This window comes from Lissotriton helveticus, chromosome 12, assembly GCF_964261635.1.
Source record: "Lissotriton helveticus chromosome 12, aLisHel1.1, whole genome shotgun sequence".
Lineage (NCBI taxonomy): Eukaryota > Metazoa > Chordata > Amphibia > Caudata > Salamandridae > Lissotriton > Lissotriton helveticus.
The window spans coordinates 141,446,879-141,463,199 of record NC_136073.1 but is presented as its reverse complement, the minus strand read 5'-3'; the positions used below and the strand labels follow the sequence as shown (position 1 = coordinate 141,463,199).

At 47.3% G+C, this 16,321-nt stretch overlaps 1 protein-coding gene across 1 annotated transcript in view; it reads left to right on the top strand.

The window, feature by feature from the left end:
* LOC144799722 (hydroperoxide isomerase ALOXE3-like) overlaps window positions 1-16,321 on the top strand; it is a 446,013-nt gene extending 429,692 nt beyond the window's left edge. The window contains exon 14 of the mRNA XM_078671234.1: window positions 15,998-16,321. Coding sequence (XP_078527360.1) covers window positions 15,998-16,177 — 180 coding nt within the window. The 3' untranslated portion in view covers window positions 16,178-16,321. The remainder of the gene's footprint in view (window positions 1-15,997) is intronic.

Below are 16,321 nucleotides of genomic sequence, written 5' to 3'. Positions count from 1 at the left end.
GTCCATCAACTGTTGTTTTTGCATTCGTCACCCCGAGTGGGACGTGCATGCTCAGACGTGAGTCCCGTGCTCTCCACACCACTGGAGTCAAGCTATCCTGGCTGAAGCAGGGGCGTAACACAGGCCCCCGCAGCCCCCGCAGTGCGGGGGGGCCCCTGCGCTCCAGGGGCCCCGCAGGGGCCCCTCAGTCTGAGTAGAGATAGCAAGGCACACCACGTCATCTTCTCATTTACTTAAGGTGCAGGCCGGGGGCCGGCCTCTTAATAATTGGTGTCCAGGCCCGACCCCGGGCCTCTGAAAGTGTACCAGGCAGGGGGGGCGGGGGGCGGGGGAGAGAGCAGGGGCGTAACAAACACCCCCGCGGTGCGGGGGGCCCCCCAGTCTCCAGTAGATGAAGGGGGCCCCTCAGCTGAGCTCTCCGGTTGAGAGCTGTCTCTCTCTCTCTCTCTAAAGCAGCTGCTGCTGTCTGCAGCCTGCTCCTCGCTCCTCGCGCTGCTGACCTTTGACTGAAGAGAAACAAAGTATCAACTTCCATTGTTTCTCTTCAGTCAAAGCCACGAGCCAGGCCCGGAAAGAGGAGGGGGTGAGGGCCCTAAGATAGTGCATTCTCCTCAGAACACTATTCCTGAGAAGGGAGGAGGCCAGGGCTGTGAGGGGTGAAGGGTGGGGAAGGGGCGGGTTGTCAGCGTTTGGGGGCCTACATGGGCTGGGGACCTCTTAATGTGATTGTGGTACCCTTAAAAAAACTGCTTCCCTGCCTCACCCCTACAAGTTATCTAAAGACACAATTACAATGTTGATGCTGGCTCTGTGTTTCCACATCAGCATTTTAAAAGCATGCTTACCTTTTCTGGATGATTTCAGCCGGCTCGACTATGCATGTCTAACATGCGAAAGTGAAAGCGATTTGCACACCCCTCTTGAGTGGGCCTCGGTAAATGTGGAGTGCTGGGCTGGCATGTGGCGAAGACGCAGTGTTCTGCTGTGTGCTTGTGCACAGGTTGGCCCATGGTGAATTATATTTATTAGAAAGAACGCTCCAGATGCAGAAGCACTTCCTCAGCCACTAAGTTTGGGACAAGGAACGAGACAGTGAGTACGTTTCTTTTTATTGCTGAAAGGTGAAACAGGGGTATCGGTGTAATGCGATAACGGGCCTGCAAGTAAGGGAAGATTATCTCAGTTCAGACAGCCTGTAGGTCATTTCTCCAACATACGTGCCTGTGTAATATAATTTGTAATCACTGTGACATTTTTAAGAACTTTTATACATAATAGAAATTGTGTTTTCCGACAAGTCATGGTTCTTTTAAACAAAATACAATTCTAATTGCTTGCTTTATCGTAGTCAGTTTCACGCTCACCCTGACATCTGTTTAAGTCCTCCAAGCCATTTGTTATTCTCTCGGTGTACCAAGTCAAACTTCCCTCTGAGTTCGGTAAGCTGAGTTACAGTGACAATCGTTATGTACAGCACATAGACGTGTCAAAATGGCATTTGTACAAACATTAATTTCATTGTGAGAGAAAAGCATCCTCATTAAAACATGAATGCATGTGAGGGTGATGTGCTCTCTGCCCACCCTTGTTTGGGCGATATATTGTTGGTAGTTCTTAGTATTTAGTGTGTATCCTTGGCTTGGGATGGTGGCATTTTCCTTGTATAGCCAGAGTACATATGGATACTGGTTGAAAACTGCAAACTGATAGTAGAGCACCTGCCATGCATTTACTAAAAATAAAAAGCTTGTCTATTAGGTCAAAATTATTTTGTTTGAAGAAAGTGATCAGCTTACGTTTTGGAGTCCAGGCGGAGGGGGAGAAGGGTGTAAGGCAGAGGGGAGAAGGGTGTAAGGCAGAGGGGAGAAGGTTGCAAGGCAGAGGGTAGAAGGTTGCAAGGCAGAGAGGAGAAGGGTGCAAGGCAGAGAGGAGAAGGGCGCAAGGCGGAGGGGAGAAGGGTGCAAGGCGGAGGGGAGAAGGGTGCAAGGCAGAGGGGAGAAGGGTGCAAGGCAGAGAGGAGAAGGGCGCAAGGCGGAGGGGAGAAGGGTGCAAGGCGGAGGGGAGAAGGGTGCAAAGCAGAGGGGAGAAGGGTGCAAGGCAGAGGGGAGAAGGGTGCAAGGCAGAGAGGAGAAGGGCGCAAGGCAGAGAGGAGAAGGGCGCAAGGCAGAGAGGAGAAGGGTGCATGGTAGAGGGGAGAAGGGCGCAAGGCGGAGGGGAGAAGGGTGCAAGGCAGAGAGGAGAAGGGTGTAAGGCAGAGGGGAGAAGGGTGCAAGGCAGAGGGGAGAAGGTTGCAAGGCAGAGGGTAGAAGGTTGCAAGGCAGAGAGGAGAAGGGTGCAAGGCAGAGAGGAGAAGGGCGCAAGGCAGAAGGGAGAAGGGTGCAAGGCGGAGGGGAGAAGGGTGCAAGGCAGAGGGGAGAAGGGTGAAAAGCAGAGGGGAGAAGGGTGCAAGGCAGAGGGGAGAAGGGTGCAAGGCAGAGGGGAGAAGGGTGCAAGGCAGAGAGGAGAAGGGCGCAAGGCAGAGAGGAGAAGGGCGCAAGGCAGAGAGGAGAAGAGTGCAAGGTAGAGGGGAGAAGGGCGCAAGGCGGAGAGGAGAAGGGTGCAAGGCAGAGAGGAGAAGGGTGCAAGGCAGAGGGGAGTAGGATGCAAGGCGGAGAGGAGAAGGGTGCAAGGCGGAGGGGAGAAGGGTGCAATGCAGAGGGGAGAAGGCTGTAAGGCAGAGAGGAGAAGGGTGCAAGGTGGAGAGGAGAAGGGTGCAAGGCAGAGGGGAGAATGGTGCAAGGGGGAGGGGGAGAAGGGTGCAAGGCGGAGGGGAGAAGGGTGCAAGGTGGAGAGGAGAAGGGTGCAACGGGGAGGGGAGAAGGGTGCAAGGCAGAGAGGAGAAGGGTGCAAGGCAGAGAGGAGAAGGGTGCAAGGCAGAGAGGAGAAGGGTGCAAGGCAGATAGGAGAAGGGTGCACGGTAGAGAAGGCTGCAAGGCAGAGAGGGAGAAGGTTGCAAGGCAGAGGGTAGAAGGTTGCAAGGCAGAGAGGAGAAGGGTGCAAGGCAGAGTGGAGAAGGGTGCACGGTAGAGAAGGCTGCAAGGCAGAGAGGGAGAAGGTTGCAAGGCAGAGGGTAGGATGTTGCAAGGCAGAGAGGAGAAGGGTGCAAGGCAGAGAGGAGAAGGGTGCAAGGCAGAGAGGAGAAGGGTGCAAGGCAGAGGGAAGTAGGATACAAGACAGAGGGGAGAAGGGTGCAAGGCGGAGGTGGAGAAGGGTGCAAGGCGGAGGTGGAGAAGGGTGCAAGGGGAAGGGGGAGAAGGGTGCAAGGGGGAGGGTGAGAAGGGTGCTGCAAGGCAGAGGGGAGAATGGTGCACGGGGGATGGAGATGAAGTTAAAAATGTGCCCCCCGGAAACATTTCTGCGGATGCCCATGGAATGCACACTACTTTGTGAGAGAGAGTGGGAGAGAGTGGAGAGAGAGAGGAGAGAGAGAGAGTGGAGAGAGAGAGTGGAGAGAGAGAATAGAGAGCGAGAGTAGAGAGAGAGAGTGGAGAGAGAGTGAGGGTGGAGGGAGAGGGTGGAGAGAGAGAGTGGAGAGAGAGTGGAGTGAGGCAGTGGAGAGAGAGTGGAGAGAGAGTGGAGAGAGAGAGTAGAGAGAGAGACAGTGGAGAGAGAGTAGAGAGAGTGGAGAGAAAGACAGTGGAGAGAGAGTGGAGAGAGAGAGTGGAGAGAGAGAGTAGAGAGAGAGAGTGGAGAGAGAGAGAGTGGAGAGAGAGAGGGTGGAGAGAGAGAGTGGAGAGAGAGCGTGGAGTGAGAGTAGAGAGAGAGAGTGGAGAGAGAGTAGAGAGAGAGAGTGGAGAGAGAGTGGAGCTAGACAGTGGAGAGAGAGAAAGTGGAGAGAGAGACAGTGGAAAGAGAGAGTGGAGAGTGGAGGGAGAGAGTGGAGAGAGAGAGAGAGAGAGAGAGAAGAGAGAGAGTGGAGAGAGAGAGAGAAGAGAGAGAGAGAGAGGGGAGAGAGAGAGGAGAGAGAGAGAGTGGAGAGAGGAGAGAGAGAGCGAGAGGAGGGAGAGAGTGGAGAGAGAGTGGAGAGAGAGTGGATAGAGAGTGGAGAGAGAGTGGAGGGAGAGTGGAGGGAGAGAGTTGAGGGAGACAGTGGAGGAGACAGTGCAGAGAGAGAGTGGAGAGAGAGTGGAGAGAGAGTAGAAAGAGCGTGAAGAGAGAGTAGATAGAGGGTGGAGAGAGGGTGGAGAGAGAGTGAGAGAGAGAGTGAGAGAGAGAGTGAGAGAGAGAGTGAGAGACTGGAGAGAGAGAGTGGAGAGAAAGAGAGAGTGGAGAGAAAGTAGAGAGAGAGTAAGTGTGAAGGGAGAGAGGGTGGAGAGAGTGGAGAGAGAGTGGAAAGAGAGTAGAGAGAGTGGAGGGGGACAGGGGAGGGAGACAGTGGAAAGAGAGTGGATAGACAGTGGAGATGGAGTGGACAGAGTTGAGAGAGAGAATTGAGAGAGAGTAGAGACTGACTGACTGACTCAGAGACTGAATACTGACTGACTGAGAGAATGACTGGCTGAGAAACTGACAGAGAGAGAGAGAGCGAGACTGGCTGACTAAGAGAGTGACTGACTGGCTAACAGAGAGAGATACTGATTGAGAGAGATACTGACTGACAGAGAGAGAGAGACAGACAGAGAGAGAGGCAGAGACTGACTGACTGAGAGAGATAGACTGACTGACTGAGAGAGACTGACCGAGAGAGAGACTGACTGAGAGGGGGACTGACAGGGAGAGAGAGAGAGACTGACTGAGGTAGAGAGAGAATGACTGACTGAGAGAGACTGACTCACTGGGAGAGAGAGAGACTGACTGGGAGAGAGCAAGACTGACTGACAGAGAGAGAGACTAGGAGAGAGAGAGAGAGACTGGGCCACTTATTGGCTGGGAGAGAGACTGGCAGAGAGAGAGAGAGAGACTGACACAGAGAGAGACTGACAGAGAGAGAGACTGACTGAGAGAGATTGACTGATAGAGACTGAAAGAGAGAGAGAGAGACAGAGCCTGACAGAGAAAGAGAGACTGACTGACAGAGAGAGAGACTGACTGACAGAGAGAGACTGACTGAGAGAGACTCACAGAGAGAGACTGACTGACAGAGAGACTGACTGACACAGAGAGAGACTGACAGAGAGAGTCGCTGACTAAGGGAGAGAGAGACTGACTGAGAGAGACTGGCTGGCTGCGAGAGAGAGAATGCCTAACTGAGAGAGACTGGCAGGGAGAGAGAGACTGTCTGGAAGACTGACTGACTGAGAGAGAGAGACTAAGAGAGAGACTGACAGACAGAGAGACTGACAGAGAGAAACTGACTCACTGAGAGAGACTGACAGAAAGAGAGAGATAGAGAGACTGACAGAGAGAGAGAGAGGGAGAGAGAGAGACTGCGAGAGAGACTGACAGACAGAGGGACTGACAGGGAGAGAGACTGAGAGAGAGAGACTGAGAGAGAGACTGACAGAGAGCGGGACTGACTGAGAGAGACTGACAGAGAGAGAGAGAGACCGACTGACTGACAGACTGACAGAGAGAGAAAGACGGACTGACTGACAGACTGACTGACAGAGACTGACTGACTGAGAGAGACTGAATGACAGAGAGAGATAGACTGACTGAGAGAGAGAGACTGACTGACTGACAGAGAGAGACTGACTGACTGAGAGACTGAGAGAAATAGAGAGATAGAGAGACTGACAGAGAGAGAGAGAGAGAGAGACCGACTGACGGACAGACTGACAGAGAGAGACTGAATGACAGAGAGAGATATACTGACTGACAGAGAGAGAGACTAACTGACTGAAAGCGAGAGACTGACTGACTGAGCGAGAGAGAGAGAGAGAGAGAGAGAGAGACTGTGATGGAATTGGGGTCAGAGTGTGTATGAAACTATGCAATGCCTCTTAAGATTGCTATTGTCTACTAATAAAAATGTATTTTCAAAATGTGCTTTTTGTAGTTACATCTGCTTTTGAAATACTGCATTGTCGCATTGTCTAATGATTTAAAACAGAAACGAGAAGGAGCAGTGGATGCACTTTTTTCAAAACTGAGCGATGAGTGGGTCCGATGTTGTATATCATGACTGGAGTTTGCATCAGGAAACCCACCTAAAATTGGGCAAACTTCCCCGGTCTACTGATGGCAGGGACCCTGTAATGAATGGACCACCACCTATGATAGCCTGCGGGCAGACTAAGCCCAACCTCTAACTCCACCATCCAGTGTTACTTATAACGGCTGCATTGGTGACAGTGGTGTAACAATAGCCCCGCATCCCCTGCAGGATGGCGGGTTGCTGGCCTGAGAGCTCTAGACTGGCACGGAGGATGGGAGGGGGGCCCCCTCCATGTAGTTTGCAGGGGGGCCCCCTCAAGTTTCGTTACGCCACTGGGCTGAAGACGGCTGATAGCCAGAAACCGGTCTTAGGATGCTTGATTCCGGTCCAAGGAAGACATGGCTTGGCAGTTCGGGCTGGACTGTTCCCATGAGGCACAGGGTCAAGGCTGATTTGCACATGGCCATGTCTGAACTGGGGTTGTGTGGTGACCAATAAAACAATGGGTTTAGGTCCAGTTCTGTAAATAAATACCTCTATGATGCTATGAATGTGTTTTGCAAGCCTAGTCCCGACCGCTCACAAACTGGATGTCCGTAGTCTGATCTCAGATGTCAGCCTATCTAGATTACACCTAAACCCTCGCAAAAATGTATATACACCTAACCATTGTTTTTAATGTTTATTTCACAGAAACCTTACCTGTTTGTGGTTCCCCTTCCGCCCTCCCACTGTGCCCTGATGAAGGTGTAGTCCCGGACGGGGCTATACACCGAAACGCGCGTAGGCGCTTGTTCCCATCTAGGAACCCTCAGAACCTACCCGGACCTCGAACCATCGGTCCCTCTGTTATCCACAACCATCATCGCTTGGTGTTGTATGATTTGAGAATGAATGTTGTATGAATGTTGATGATATGTTAGAGCGGAATCTGAACCACTATTTATACTTATTTTTATCATTGTGTCTATTTATTATGGTGTAGGTTAACCCACGAATCATATTTATGTATCTGCAATAAAAGGCAGTCTTTAAAATAAATTTACTCATGAAAAATAAATTTTGATATAAAACGAATAAATCTGTCTTTGTGGTGTAATTTGCCTGGGCTTAGGTGTCTCTATATTAATACATTGGACCTCTCCTAGGCCTTTCTGTCCAAATCCATAGGGCAGGTACCCGTTCCGCTTTTGATGTTTCTTTCCCCGTCTACCTGCCTTAGATTGATGTGGGGTCCCCCTCTGAATTGAAATGAAGACGGCTGATAGCCAGAAACCGGTCCTAGGATGCTTGATTCAGGTCCAAGGAAGACATGGCTTGGCAGTTTGGGCTGGACTATTCCCATGAGGCACAGGGTCAAGGCTGATTTGCATATGGCCATGTCTGAATTGGGGTGGTGTGGTGAGCAAAAAAACGATGGATTTAGACCCAGGTCTCTGTACTGGGGTGAATGTATGACATTGTTCTGCATTCTGACCATCAACTGTTGTTTTTGCATTTGTCACCCCAAGTGGGACGGGCATGCTCAGATGTGAGTCCCATGCTCTCCACACCACTGGAGTCAAGCTATCCTGGCTGAAGACGGCTGATAGCCAGAAACCGGTCCTAGGATGCTTGATTCCAGTCCAAGGAAGACATGGCTTGGCAGTTCGGGCTGGACTGTTCCCATGAGGCACAGGGTCAAGGCTGATTTGCATATGGCCATGTCTGAATTGGGGTGGTGTGGTGAGCAAAAAAACGATGGATTTAGGCCCAGATCTCTGTACTGGGATGAATGTATGACATTGTTCTGCATTCTGTCCATCAACTGTTGTTTTTGCATTTGTCACCCCGAGTGGGACGGATATGCTCAAACGTGAGTCCAGTGCTCTCCACACCACTGGAGTCAAGCTATCCTGGCTGAAGACGGCTGATAGCCAGAAACCATTCCTAGGATGCTTGATTCCGGTCCAAGGAAGACATGGCTTGGCAGTTCGGGCTGGACTGTTCCCATGAGGCACAGGGTCAAGGCTGATTTGCACATGGCCATGTCTGAACTGGGGTTGTGTGGTGACCAATAAAACAATGGGTTTAGGTCCAGATCTCTGTACTGGGGTGAATGTATGACATTGTTCTGCATTCTGTCCATCAACTGTTGTTTTTGCATTCGTCACCCCGAGTGGGACGTGCATGCTCAGACGTGAGTCCCGTGCTCTCCACACCACTGGAGTCAAGCTATCCTGGCTGAAGACGGCTGATAGCCAGAAACCGGTCTTAGGATGCTTGATTCCGGTCCAAGGAAGACATGACTTGGCAGTTCGGGCTGGACTGTTCCCATGAGGCACAGGGTCAAGGCTGATTTGCATATGGCCATGTCTGAATTGGGGTGGTGTGGTGAGCAAAAAAACGATGGATTTAGACCCAGATCTCTGTACTGGGGTGAATGTATGACATTGTTCTGCATTCTGACCATCAACTGTTGTTTTTGCATTTGTCACCCCGAGTGGGACGGGCATGCTCAGACGTGAGTCCCGTGCTCTCCACACCACTGGAGTCAAGCTATCCTGGCTGAAGACGGCTGATAGCCAGAAACCGGTCATAGGATGCTTGATTCCAGTCCAAGGTAGACATGGCTTGGCAGTTCGGGCTGGACTGTTCCCATGAGGCACAGGGTCAAGGCTGATTTGCATATGGCCATGTCTGAATTGGGGTGGTGTGGTGAGCAAAAAAACGATGGATTTAGGCCCAGATATCTGTACTGGGGTGAATGTATGACATTGTTCTGCATTCTGTCCATCAACTGTTGTTTTTGCATTTGTCCCCCCGAGTGGGACGGGTATGCTCAGACGTGAGTCCCGTGCTCTCCACACCACTGGAGTCAAGCTATCCTGGCTGAAGACGGCTGATAGCCAGAAACCGGTCATAGGATGCTTGATTCCAGTCCAAGGTAGACATGGCTTGGCAGTTCGGGCTGGACTGTTCCCATGAGGCACAGGGTCAAGGCTGATTTGCATATGGCCATGTCTGAATTGGGGTGGTGTGGTGAGCAAAAAAACGATGGATTTAGGCCCAGATCTCTGTACTGGGGTGAATGTATGACATTGGTCTGCATTCTGTCCATCAACTGTTGTTTTTGCAATACCTGCTGCGTAGCACCCACATTTGGGGCACTAAGGGCTTGATTATGAGCTTCGTTATGCTGTGGCAGACTGCGAAACCCGTGGTGAGTGTAACTCATGTTTGACCAGCTTTTTTGGGCCTTTCGACGGCGGTGCCTTGAAAAACAGGCATTGCAATGGGAATGACAAAAATAGTTCCGGCATGAACTGAAAAGTCCATGCCATGCAGGAACTGGTGTGCATGCACAAATGCAACCACAGGTGGAGGGGACACAGAGGGCCCTGTAGGGCTAATTTGTTTCCTCTTAACTAGGGTTTACATGGAGTAATATCCTCCATGTAAACCCTGGCAGAGAGGGAACCTGTGATATACTTGTGGGGACTGCGGTGGTCCCTCAAATTATATTGCAACTTTCTGACTGCTGCAACATTGCCAGAGAATGGCAGTTACCTGGTGGCAGCACGATACCAGGGAAGTCCCACTGCCCAACTCATAATAGGGCGGTGGGAAGACCGCCCCTGCCACGGCCCCACTAGACTGTCCATCCAATGACTGCCAGACTCATAATTAGGGCCTTAGTCTTCTCACGACCCTCAGGTTCCCAGCCCTCTTCTTAATTCGGCTCAACGTATAATACAAAATTGCAAATTGTCTTAAATGTTTGCAGTTTCAGGTCAATTGAATGAGCTGAGCCGTCAGCGGTCTCTAAGGAACTTAATATCTCAGAGGAAAGAATTTCCTCCAAAAGCACCTTACTCTACTTGACTGCAACAGCGGGATTATCCGCTACCCTGTGTTGGCAAAAACTCTGATAAATCCTACTAATTTTTGATTTCCAGGGCGACAACCAAGGGATTGGGGATGATTCCTTCCACAGGATACAGGGACGGTGAGGATGGTAGAGTTTGGGGGTGGGGGTGGGGGTGCTAGGTTGGAAATTGTGATTGAATTTGGAATGATGATGAAGGGGGAAATAAGTCAAAATTATCAGTTTTTAGCGTATGAGCTGATGTTTTATGTTGGTTACTGCTGCAGTGGTTTTCAATTGGACTGGTTCACCTGAAGTTATTTTGGGAGGCATTTTTCTAATGGATAAGTTGAAATGTATGTGCTGGAATGTCTCAGTTCTGAATCTATTTATCAAATGGCAGTTGTTTTGGGAAGAGGTTAAAATGTATAAGCCACACCTACTATCTTTAACGAAAACCCACTTCGCCCATTAGGATCACTTATCGCTAAGAAACCTTGAGTACAATATTGTTGTATTTATATCCCAAGTAGTTCCTATACGTGGAATAGCTATATTGGTGAATACAAATGTAGAGCTTAAATTATTGAAAACTGCAGCAGATCCTAGGGAGCTAAAAGCGCCGATTTGACAAGGGAGGACTCGTCAAATCGGTGCATTTAGGCAGGCCTCCATAGTTCCAGATCTGGCCTTTTACAAATCATTTTATCAAGTGACCTATGGTCTCATGTACTAAGCCAAAGTCGTAAATAGAGTTGGGTACAACAGAAAATTAATAGGGCAAGCCGAGCCAGAACCGAGCAAGCGTCTGGCTTGGCTGTCAGAATGTATGCACAAGCTAAGTCATGAAAATGTTTGACATGTATATCGGGCAGCAAAGTTAATATAAAAATATGACAGAGTCTCTTAAAAAAAAATTTAAAAGTGAATTTCTCCAACATGCAGAAGTATTTCACCTTCATACATCAGATTGTATCTCTGCATAGACAGACATTTATCAAAAGTGATAGTTTTTAAACATGAACTCAGAAACATTAATGGGTCTCCCCCACCCCCCAAAGACATTGTCACCAGTGAGCTAAAAGGCAAGTCGGTAGTCAAGTAAACCTAAAGTGCCCTAGATTCTTATTCTAGGTATCTGACCTCTAGTATTTAAAAGTGCTCTCATGTGATAATAAAGAAAATGGAGGCTCTGTGAGTGAAATTAAATATTTGCCTAGGATCACACAATTTGAACAAGCAGAGAAGCCAGTATTGATTCCAGGTTATTTTATATCACATTTTAAAATGTAGCCACCAGATGTATCTCCCTCTCTCTCTATCTTGTTTTACATCAAAGGTCAAGATTGTGTCTTTTAATCTTGGCACAATGAGAAAAACTGACACAGATATAATAGACCCGACTCGGGCCTCCAGACCCAACTATCTCAAGACAAGATCACATTTATTTAGGGAGTGTCACACCCTAAGCCCCCTCCTACGACCCTGATTATATTTAGTATAGCAAATAGGTAGAACCATTTAGTGTTAACATGGTGTGCTTCTTTAATTGTTTTTTTGTCACAGACTCATGAGGTGACATTTCAGAGTGATTTTGAAAACCATGAATGTGGGGGGCATTCTTAGGAAGCAGTGAGTTTCAGTAATATGAACTAGAAGGGAACCGTCAGAAACTAGATGCTGTCCCCTGGCTGTAAACCAGTGTTGTAATGCAAAATGATGGGGTCGCCCTGCAGAATGTGATGAGAGGTCCCTGGGTCTCCCACATCCCACAGCTATTGATTGACTTTGGGATAAATGGGGGCACCCTGAGGGGTTAGTGGCCCCTGAATGGGAAACATTGTTTACAATGCGGGGATTACATTGCGATGCCATTACATTACGGTTTTTACAAAGCAAGTCGTTACAACGACTTGCGCTGGATGGCGCTCTAGGACAAGGAATAGTATAATTTACTATCCAACACCTTCCCTACTGTATGTAGACTGGAGTTGGAATAGTAAATTATACTACTCCTGAGTCCAGCGCCCTCCAACGCACGGCTTGCGTTGTAAAAACCGCGATGCAATATATCCCGATGTATATTTATGCGTTGCAACGTCATACATCCCACCTGAATGGTTGTGGGGCTGCAGGGGCCTATGTTATGCCCCTGGTGTAACCAGTGAGTTCTGTCATAAATTCCTGGAAGGAGCATAGCCCGGCACAATTTTGGAAAGGTAGTCTGGAGAGGTACTGTGGCTCTTTATGTATCAATTATGTCAATGATTTGTAGAGGGTTGTAATTTCAGCTGACAGCCACTCAGCTTTCTGCAGGAAAGTGTGGTGGGTGTATGCCTTGGCAGTTTGAGTAAGGTTTTGCAGGCAAAGTTCACAATCCCATCTAGTGGAGAAATAAATACTGTGACACAGAGAGACATTGTTGTATTTTTCTTACATTTAATATGTGATCGCATACTGCTGTAGTGATAATAGAAGGGTTAGAGTGAACCCCAGGGTTTATAGCTGGGGAGGAGATGTTCATGATGTCTGCAGTAAAGTGGACAGAACTCAACCCAGGAATGCCAATGCAGAGGGGCAGGGAAAGTAAAGAGCCTCAGTTTTGGAGGAGTCAAACATGGGACATGATGGCCTGCCAGCATTTGATCACAGTGAAGCAATCAGAGATGCATGGGTAGAGAGTGCAAAATAATAAGATTTGGGTTGTCATTGTAAAGGTGATATGAGAATCCAAAGGAGATGTTGCCAATAGAGCTGGTACATAGGGAGATTAGTAGTGAGCCCACTAGGATTGACCCTTGAGTTACCCCGAGTTGTAATGACATCGGTGATGATCTCTTGTAGTCCATGTCACTGAGGAGGAGTTATCTAATAGATAGGAAGAGACCCACAACAGAGCAAACGGGTGAGGGAAAAGAGTAAAGATGGATGATATATCAAATGTCTCTGACCAATCAAGAAGACAGGAGATAGGCGATAGGTGATTGTGGTGACCAGAGGAAATTAATTGGCAATATGAAGAGAGGGTAATATCAGTAGAGTGATTTGCCTAGAAGACTGAATGAGCCTTCCGATTCTGTTGCCTTTACTGGAAATATGTTAAGATCAAAAAGGGCCAACTATATGTTGCGTTTGTCGATCTAAGGGCAGCATTCGATTTAGTGCCGCGCAAATTACTATGGGAAGCATTGAGTGTAGTAGGGATGCCAACCACCCTAATAGCGCAAATTAAAGAGCTCCATAGAAACAACTTTGCGAGAATTCGTTGGGGCCCAAAAGGAGAACTAACCCCAAAAATTCCTATCGAGCGTGGTGTGCGACAGGGGTGTGTCTTGGCCCCCACACTCTTTTCCCTTTTCGTGAATGATATTCCATCATATTTAGAGGGATGTAAAAACGATTCCCCCAAGCTCAATGGAGAAAAGGTAACTTCCCTATTATTTGCGGACGACACTATTCTGATTTCCCAGACAAAAAAAGGTCTCCAAGCTCTCCTAAATTCTTTCAGCGAGTATTGCTGCATGAAAGGATTGGAGATAAATGGGAAAAAGACTAAGTGTATGGCCCTAAACCCAACTAAAACAGATAAAGGCTGTCTAACCCTTAATGGCTTAAAATTAGAATCGGTTCCTTACTTTGCTTACTTAGGGGTGACACTGGATTCCAAATTTTCTTGGAAGGCCCAATTGGAAAAAAGTAAGATGACATTTCACCAGAATGCAAAACCCATTCCCAGGGAACAAAGTCTGAGTACCAGTAAAGCCGTGTCTCCTGCGGTTGAACTCTTTAAATTTAAAGTCCAGCCAGCAGTCCTTTACGGCTCAGAAATCTGGGGCCCCGGGTTGAAAGGCACCTTTAGTGTCCTAGATAACAACTTTCTGAGAAGACTGGTCAGGGTTCCTAGAAGTACCCCCCTGGTGCCTCTTCAATTGGACCTGCATTTTCGAAGAACGGACCATCATATCATCTTACGCCCTCTGCTGCTGTGGATAAGGCTATGGCAGGTTCCAGAACTCCAAGACTACAGAAATGGGCTTAAAGAAATGATGGAGCTCGATAATTTCAAAGTGATACCGTGGTTCCAACATGTCAAAACTTGGTTTCACAATTTAGGCTTGAAACACTATTGGGAAAACCCGGACCTATTACCACCAAACTCAAAAAAAATAGCAAAAAGGGCTTTTTGGTCACACATTATAGATATGACCAAAAGTGTTTCATCTAGTGGGACACTAGTAACAAAGTTCCTCACCTTTAAAGATGAACCAACCTTTGAGACCTTTTTGGATGAAATAGAACCACCGCTTGCAAAAACTCTATTTTTAAAATTTAGATATGGCAACCTCCAAATAGGCTCCACATTGGCTCGTTGGACTGGTGGTACAAATACCCCAAACCAAGTGGTAGATGAACTCTGCCCCATGTGTGGAAGTCACCAAAAAGAAAACGAGCAACATATCCTCTTCTTTTGCCCACTATATGCCAAGGCCAGGAAAAGATGGATTAAACCAATATGCCTACTGTTAGGTGTGAGATCATGCACTCAGGCTCTGAGAATCCTTTCTACCAACACAAGCCAACCCATAACATTTAGTGTCAGTAGGTTTTTGCATTCTATCTTTTTCCAAAGAAAAAAATTGGGCTATCGATTGTAAATAGGTAGAAATGTCAAAATTCCCTTTCAATTTATTAACGAGGGACCAACTGCAGAATCATAATGATGTTGCGTATAATTGTCTCCTATACAAATGAATTGTTCTTAACGAATGGTTTTATGTTCCACGCTGTATAGTTTTTAATATGCTTTTTTTGTATGCATTGGAATTGCTTCTTTTATGGCATTTATGCCGAAATAAAGATTCTTTGACTTTGACTTTGAATGAGCCTGGACCATTGCATTAACAGCTTAGAGAGAATGTGGCCTCCACTGTACTCTCAAGCTCTTCAGGCCAGATTCCCAAGTATGTGTGCGTAATTAAGATTCATTTGTTGTGCAAATATTAAGAGTTAAAATTCATATCCCCGATTTTCAGAATAAGGAATGTGTAAAAACTGCATTAATAAGGAACGAAATGTTCAACAGTACGGCAACATTTCCAAGTGAGCAATTTTGCACATTGGGTTTGTCTGCAAACATTGACAGATACACACAAACTCAGCTCACACATATGTGGGTGTTGATTAAACCTTTATACACAGAATCAGTACTTGAGAAAGGCCAGGTATTTAGTCAGATACAGTTTCACCCAATAGTTCTCTTCAAATATTATCTTGACAATCCTCCTGCTCCATGTCACAATTTTTTGCTTGCCATTTTAGCTTAAAAATTGAGAATGAAAAGGAGTTGGATGCAAATATTTAGAACATTTCCCCACCTGGAGAAACTCTTGCATTTTGTTTATTGGTGCCCTTGAATTTATATACACATCATCTACTCAGTCAACAGCTTCTATGCCTTTTTCAGCTTGTTTTCCACATTCAGTGCTCTGAGCTGAGTGTTGCAGGAGACATAAAGTGTAAGGTCCGCTCCCAATACCCCATCCTTGTCTCCTTGTTTTATCAACCTACAAAGTATTACTTGCGGAACTCACTACAAGCTGGGAGCATGCTCAAACAATTTGATATTGTGCGAATTGTCCATCTGCAAAAATGTGTATGAACTATCTGTACAGAAGATACTGCTAAGAAACATTGCTTCCCTTTGTTGTGTTCAACCCTCGGTTATGGGGAGGGTTCACCTCAGGGCATAAGTAAAGGAGCGGGAGAGTCTGACTCTTCTATCCTTCACGTTGTGCTTTCAGGGACCTCATCTTTTAGAAATGATAGTGTTATGGTCTCTATGCCAATGTGGTCTCTATCATATATGTAATGTTGACCTGTAGTGGGAAAAGCAAATCATCTGTATGCCAAGCTCTGGAGAAACAGTACTGATTCTATGAATAGACCGCTCTACACTAACACAAACACTTCGAAAACATTAAATGGTATTCCTTACTTTTGTTTGTTGCCACCTTAAGTTATTCTCTTGATTCATGAGACTTGAACTTTTTTATTTATTTATGTTTTTTTTAAAGAGGCCTTTAGGCACATTCCCTGATGAACATTTTACAGAGGAGGAACCCAAACGGTGCATCAAGGCCTTCCAGGAACGTCTGTCTCAGATATCCACCGAGATTGAAAGCAGAAACGAAGATCTGCCTGTCAAGTACAACTACCTGAACCCCAAACTGATTGAGAACAGCGTCTCCATATAAGTGGAACTAGTTTACCCACTACAACATCCTGCACTTCTATCCAAAGCCAAATAACTGTTCAATAAATTGCATCTTCCTTGGCCCACAACCCACACTGTTCTACAATCTGACCAGTCAAGTATCAGCATCTTTGTACCTTGGCCA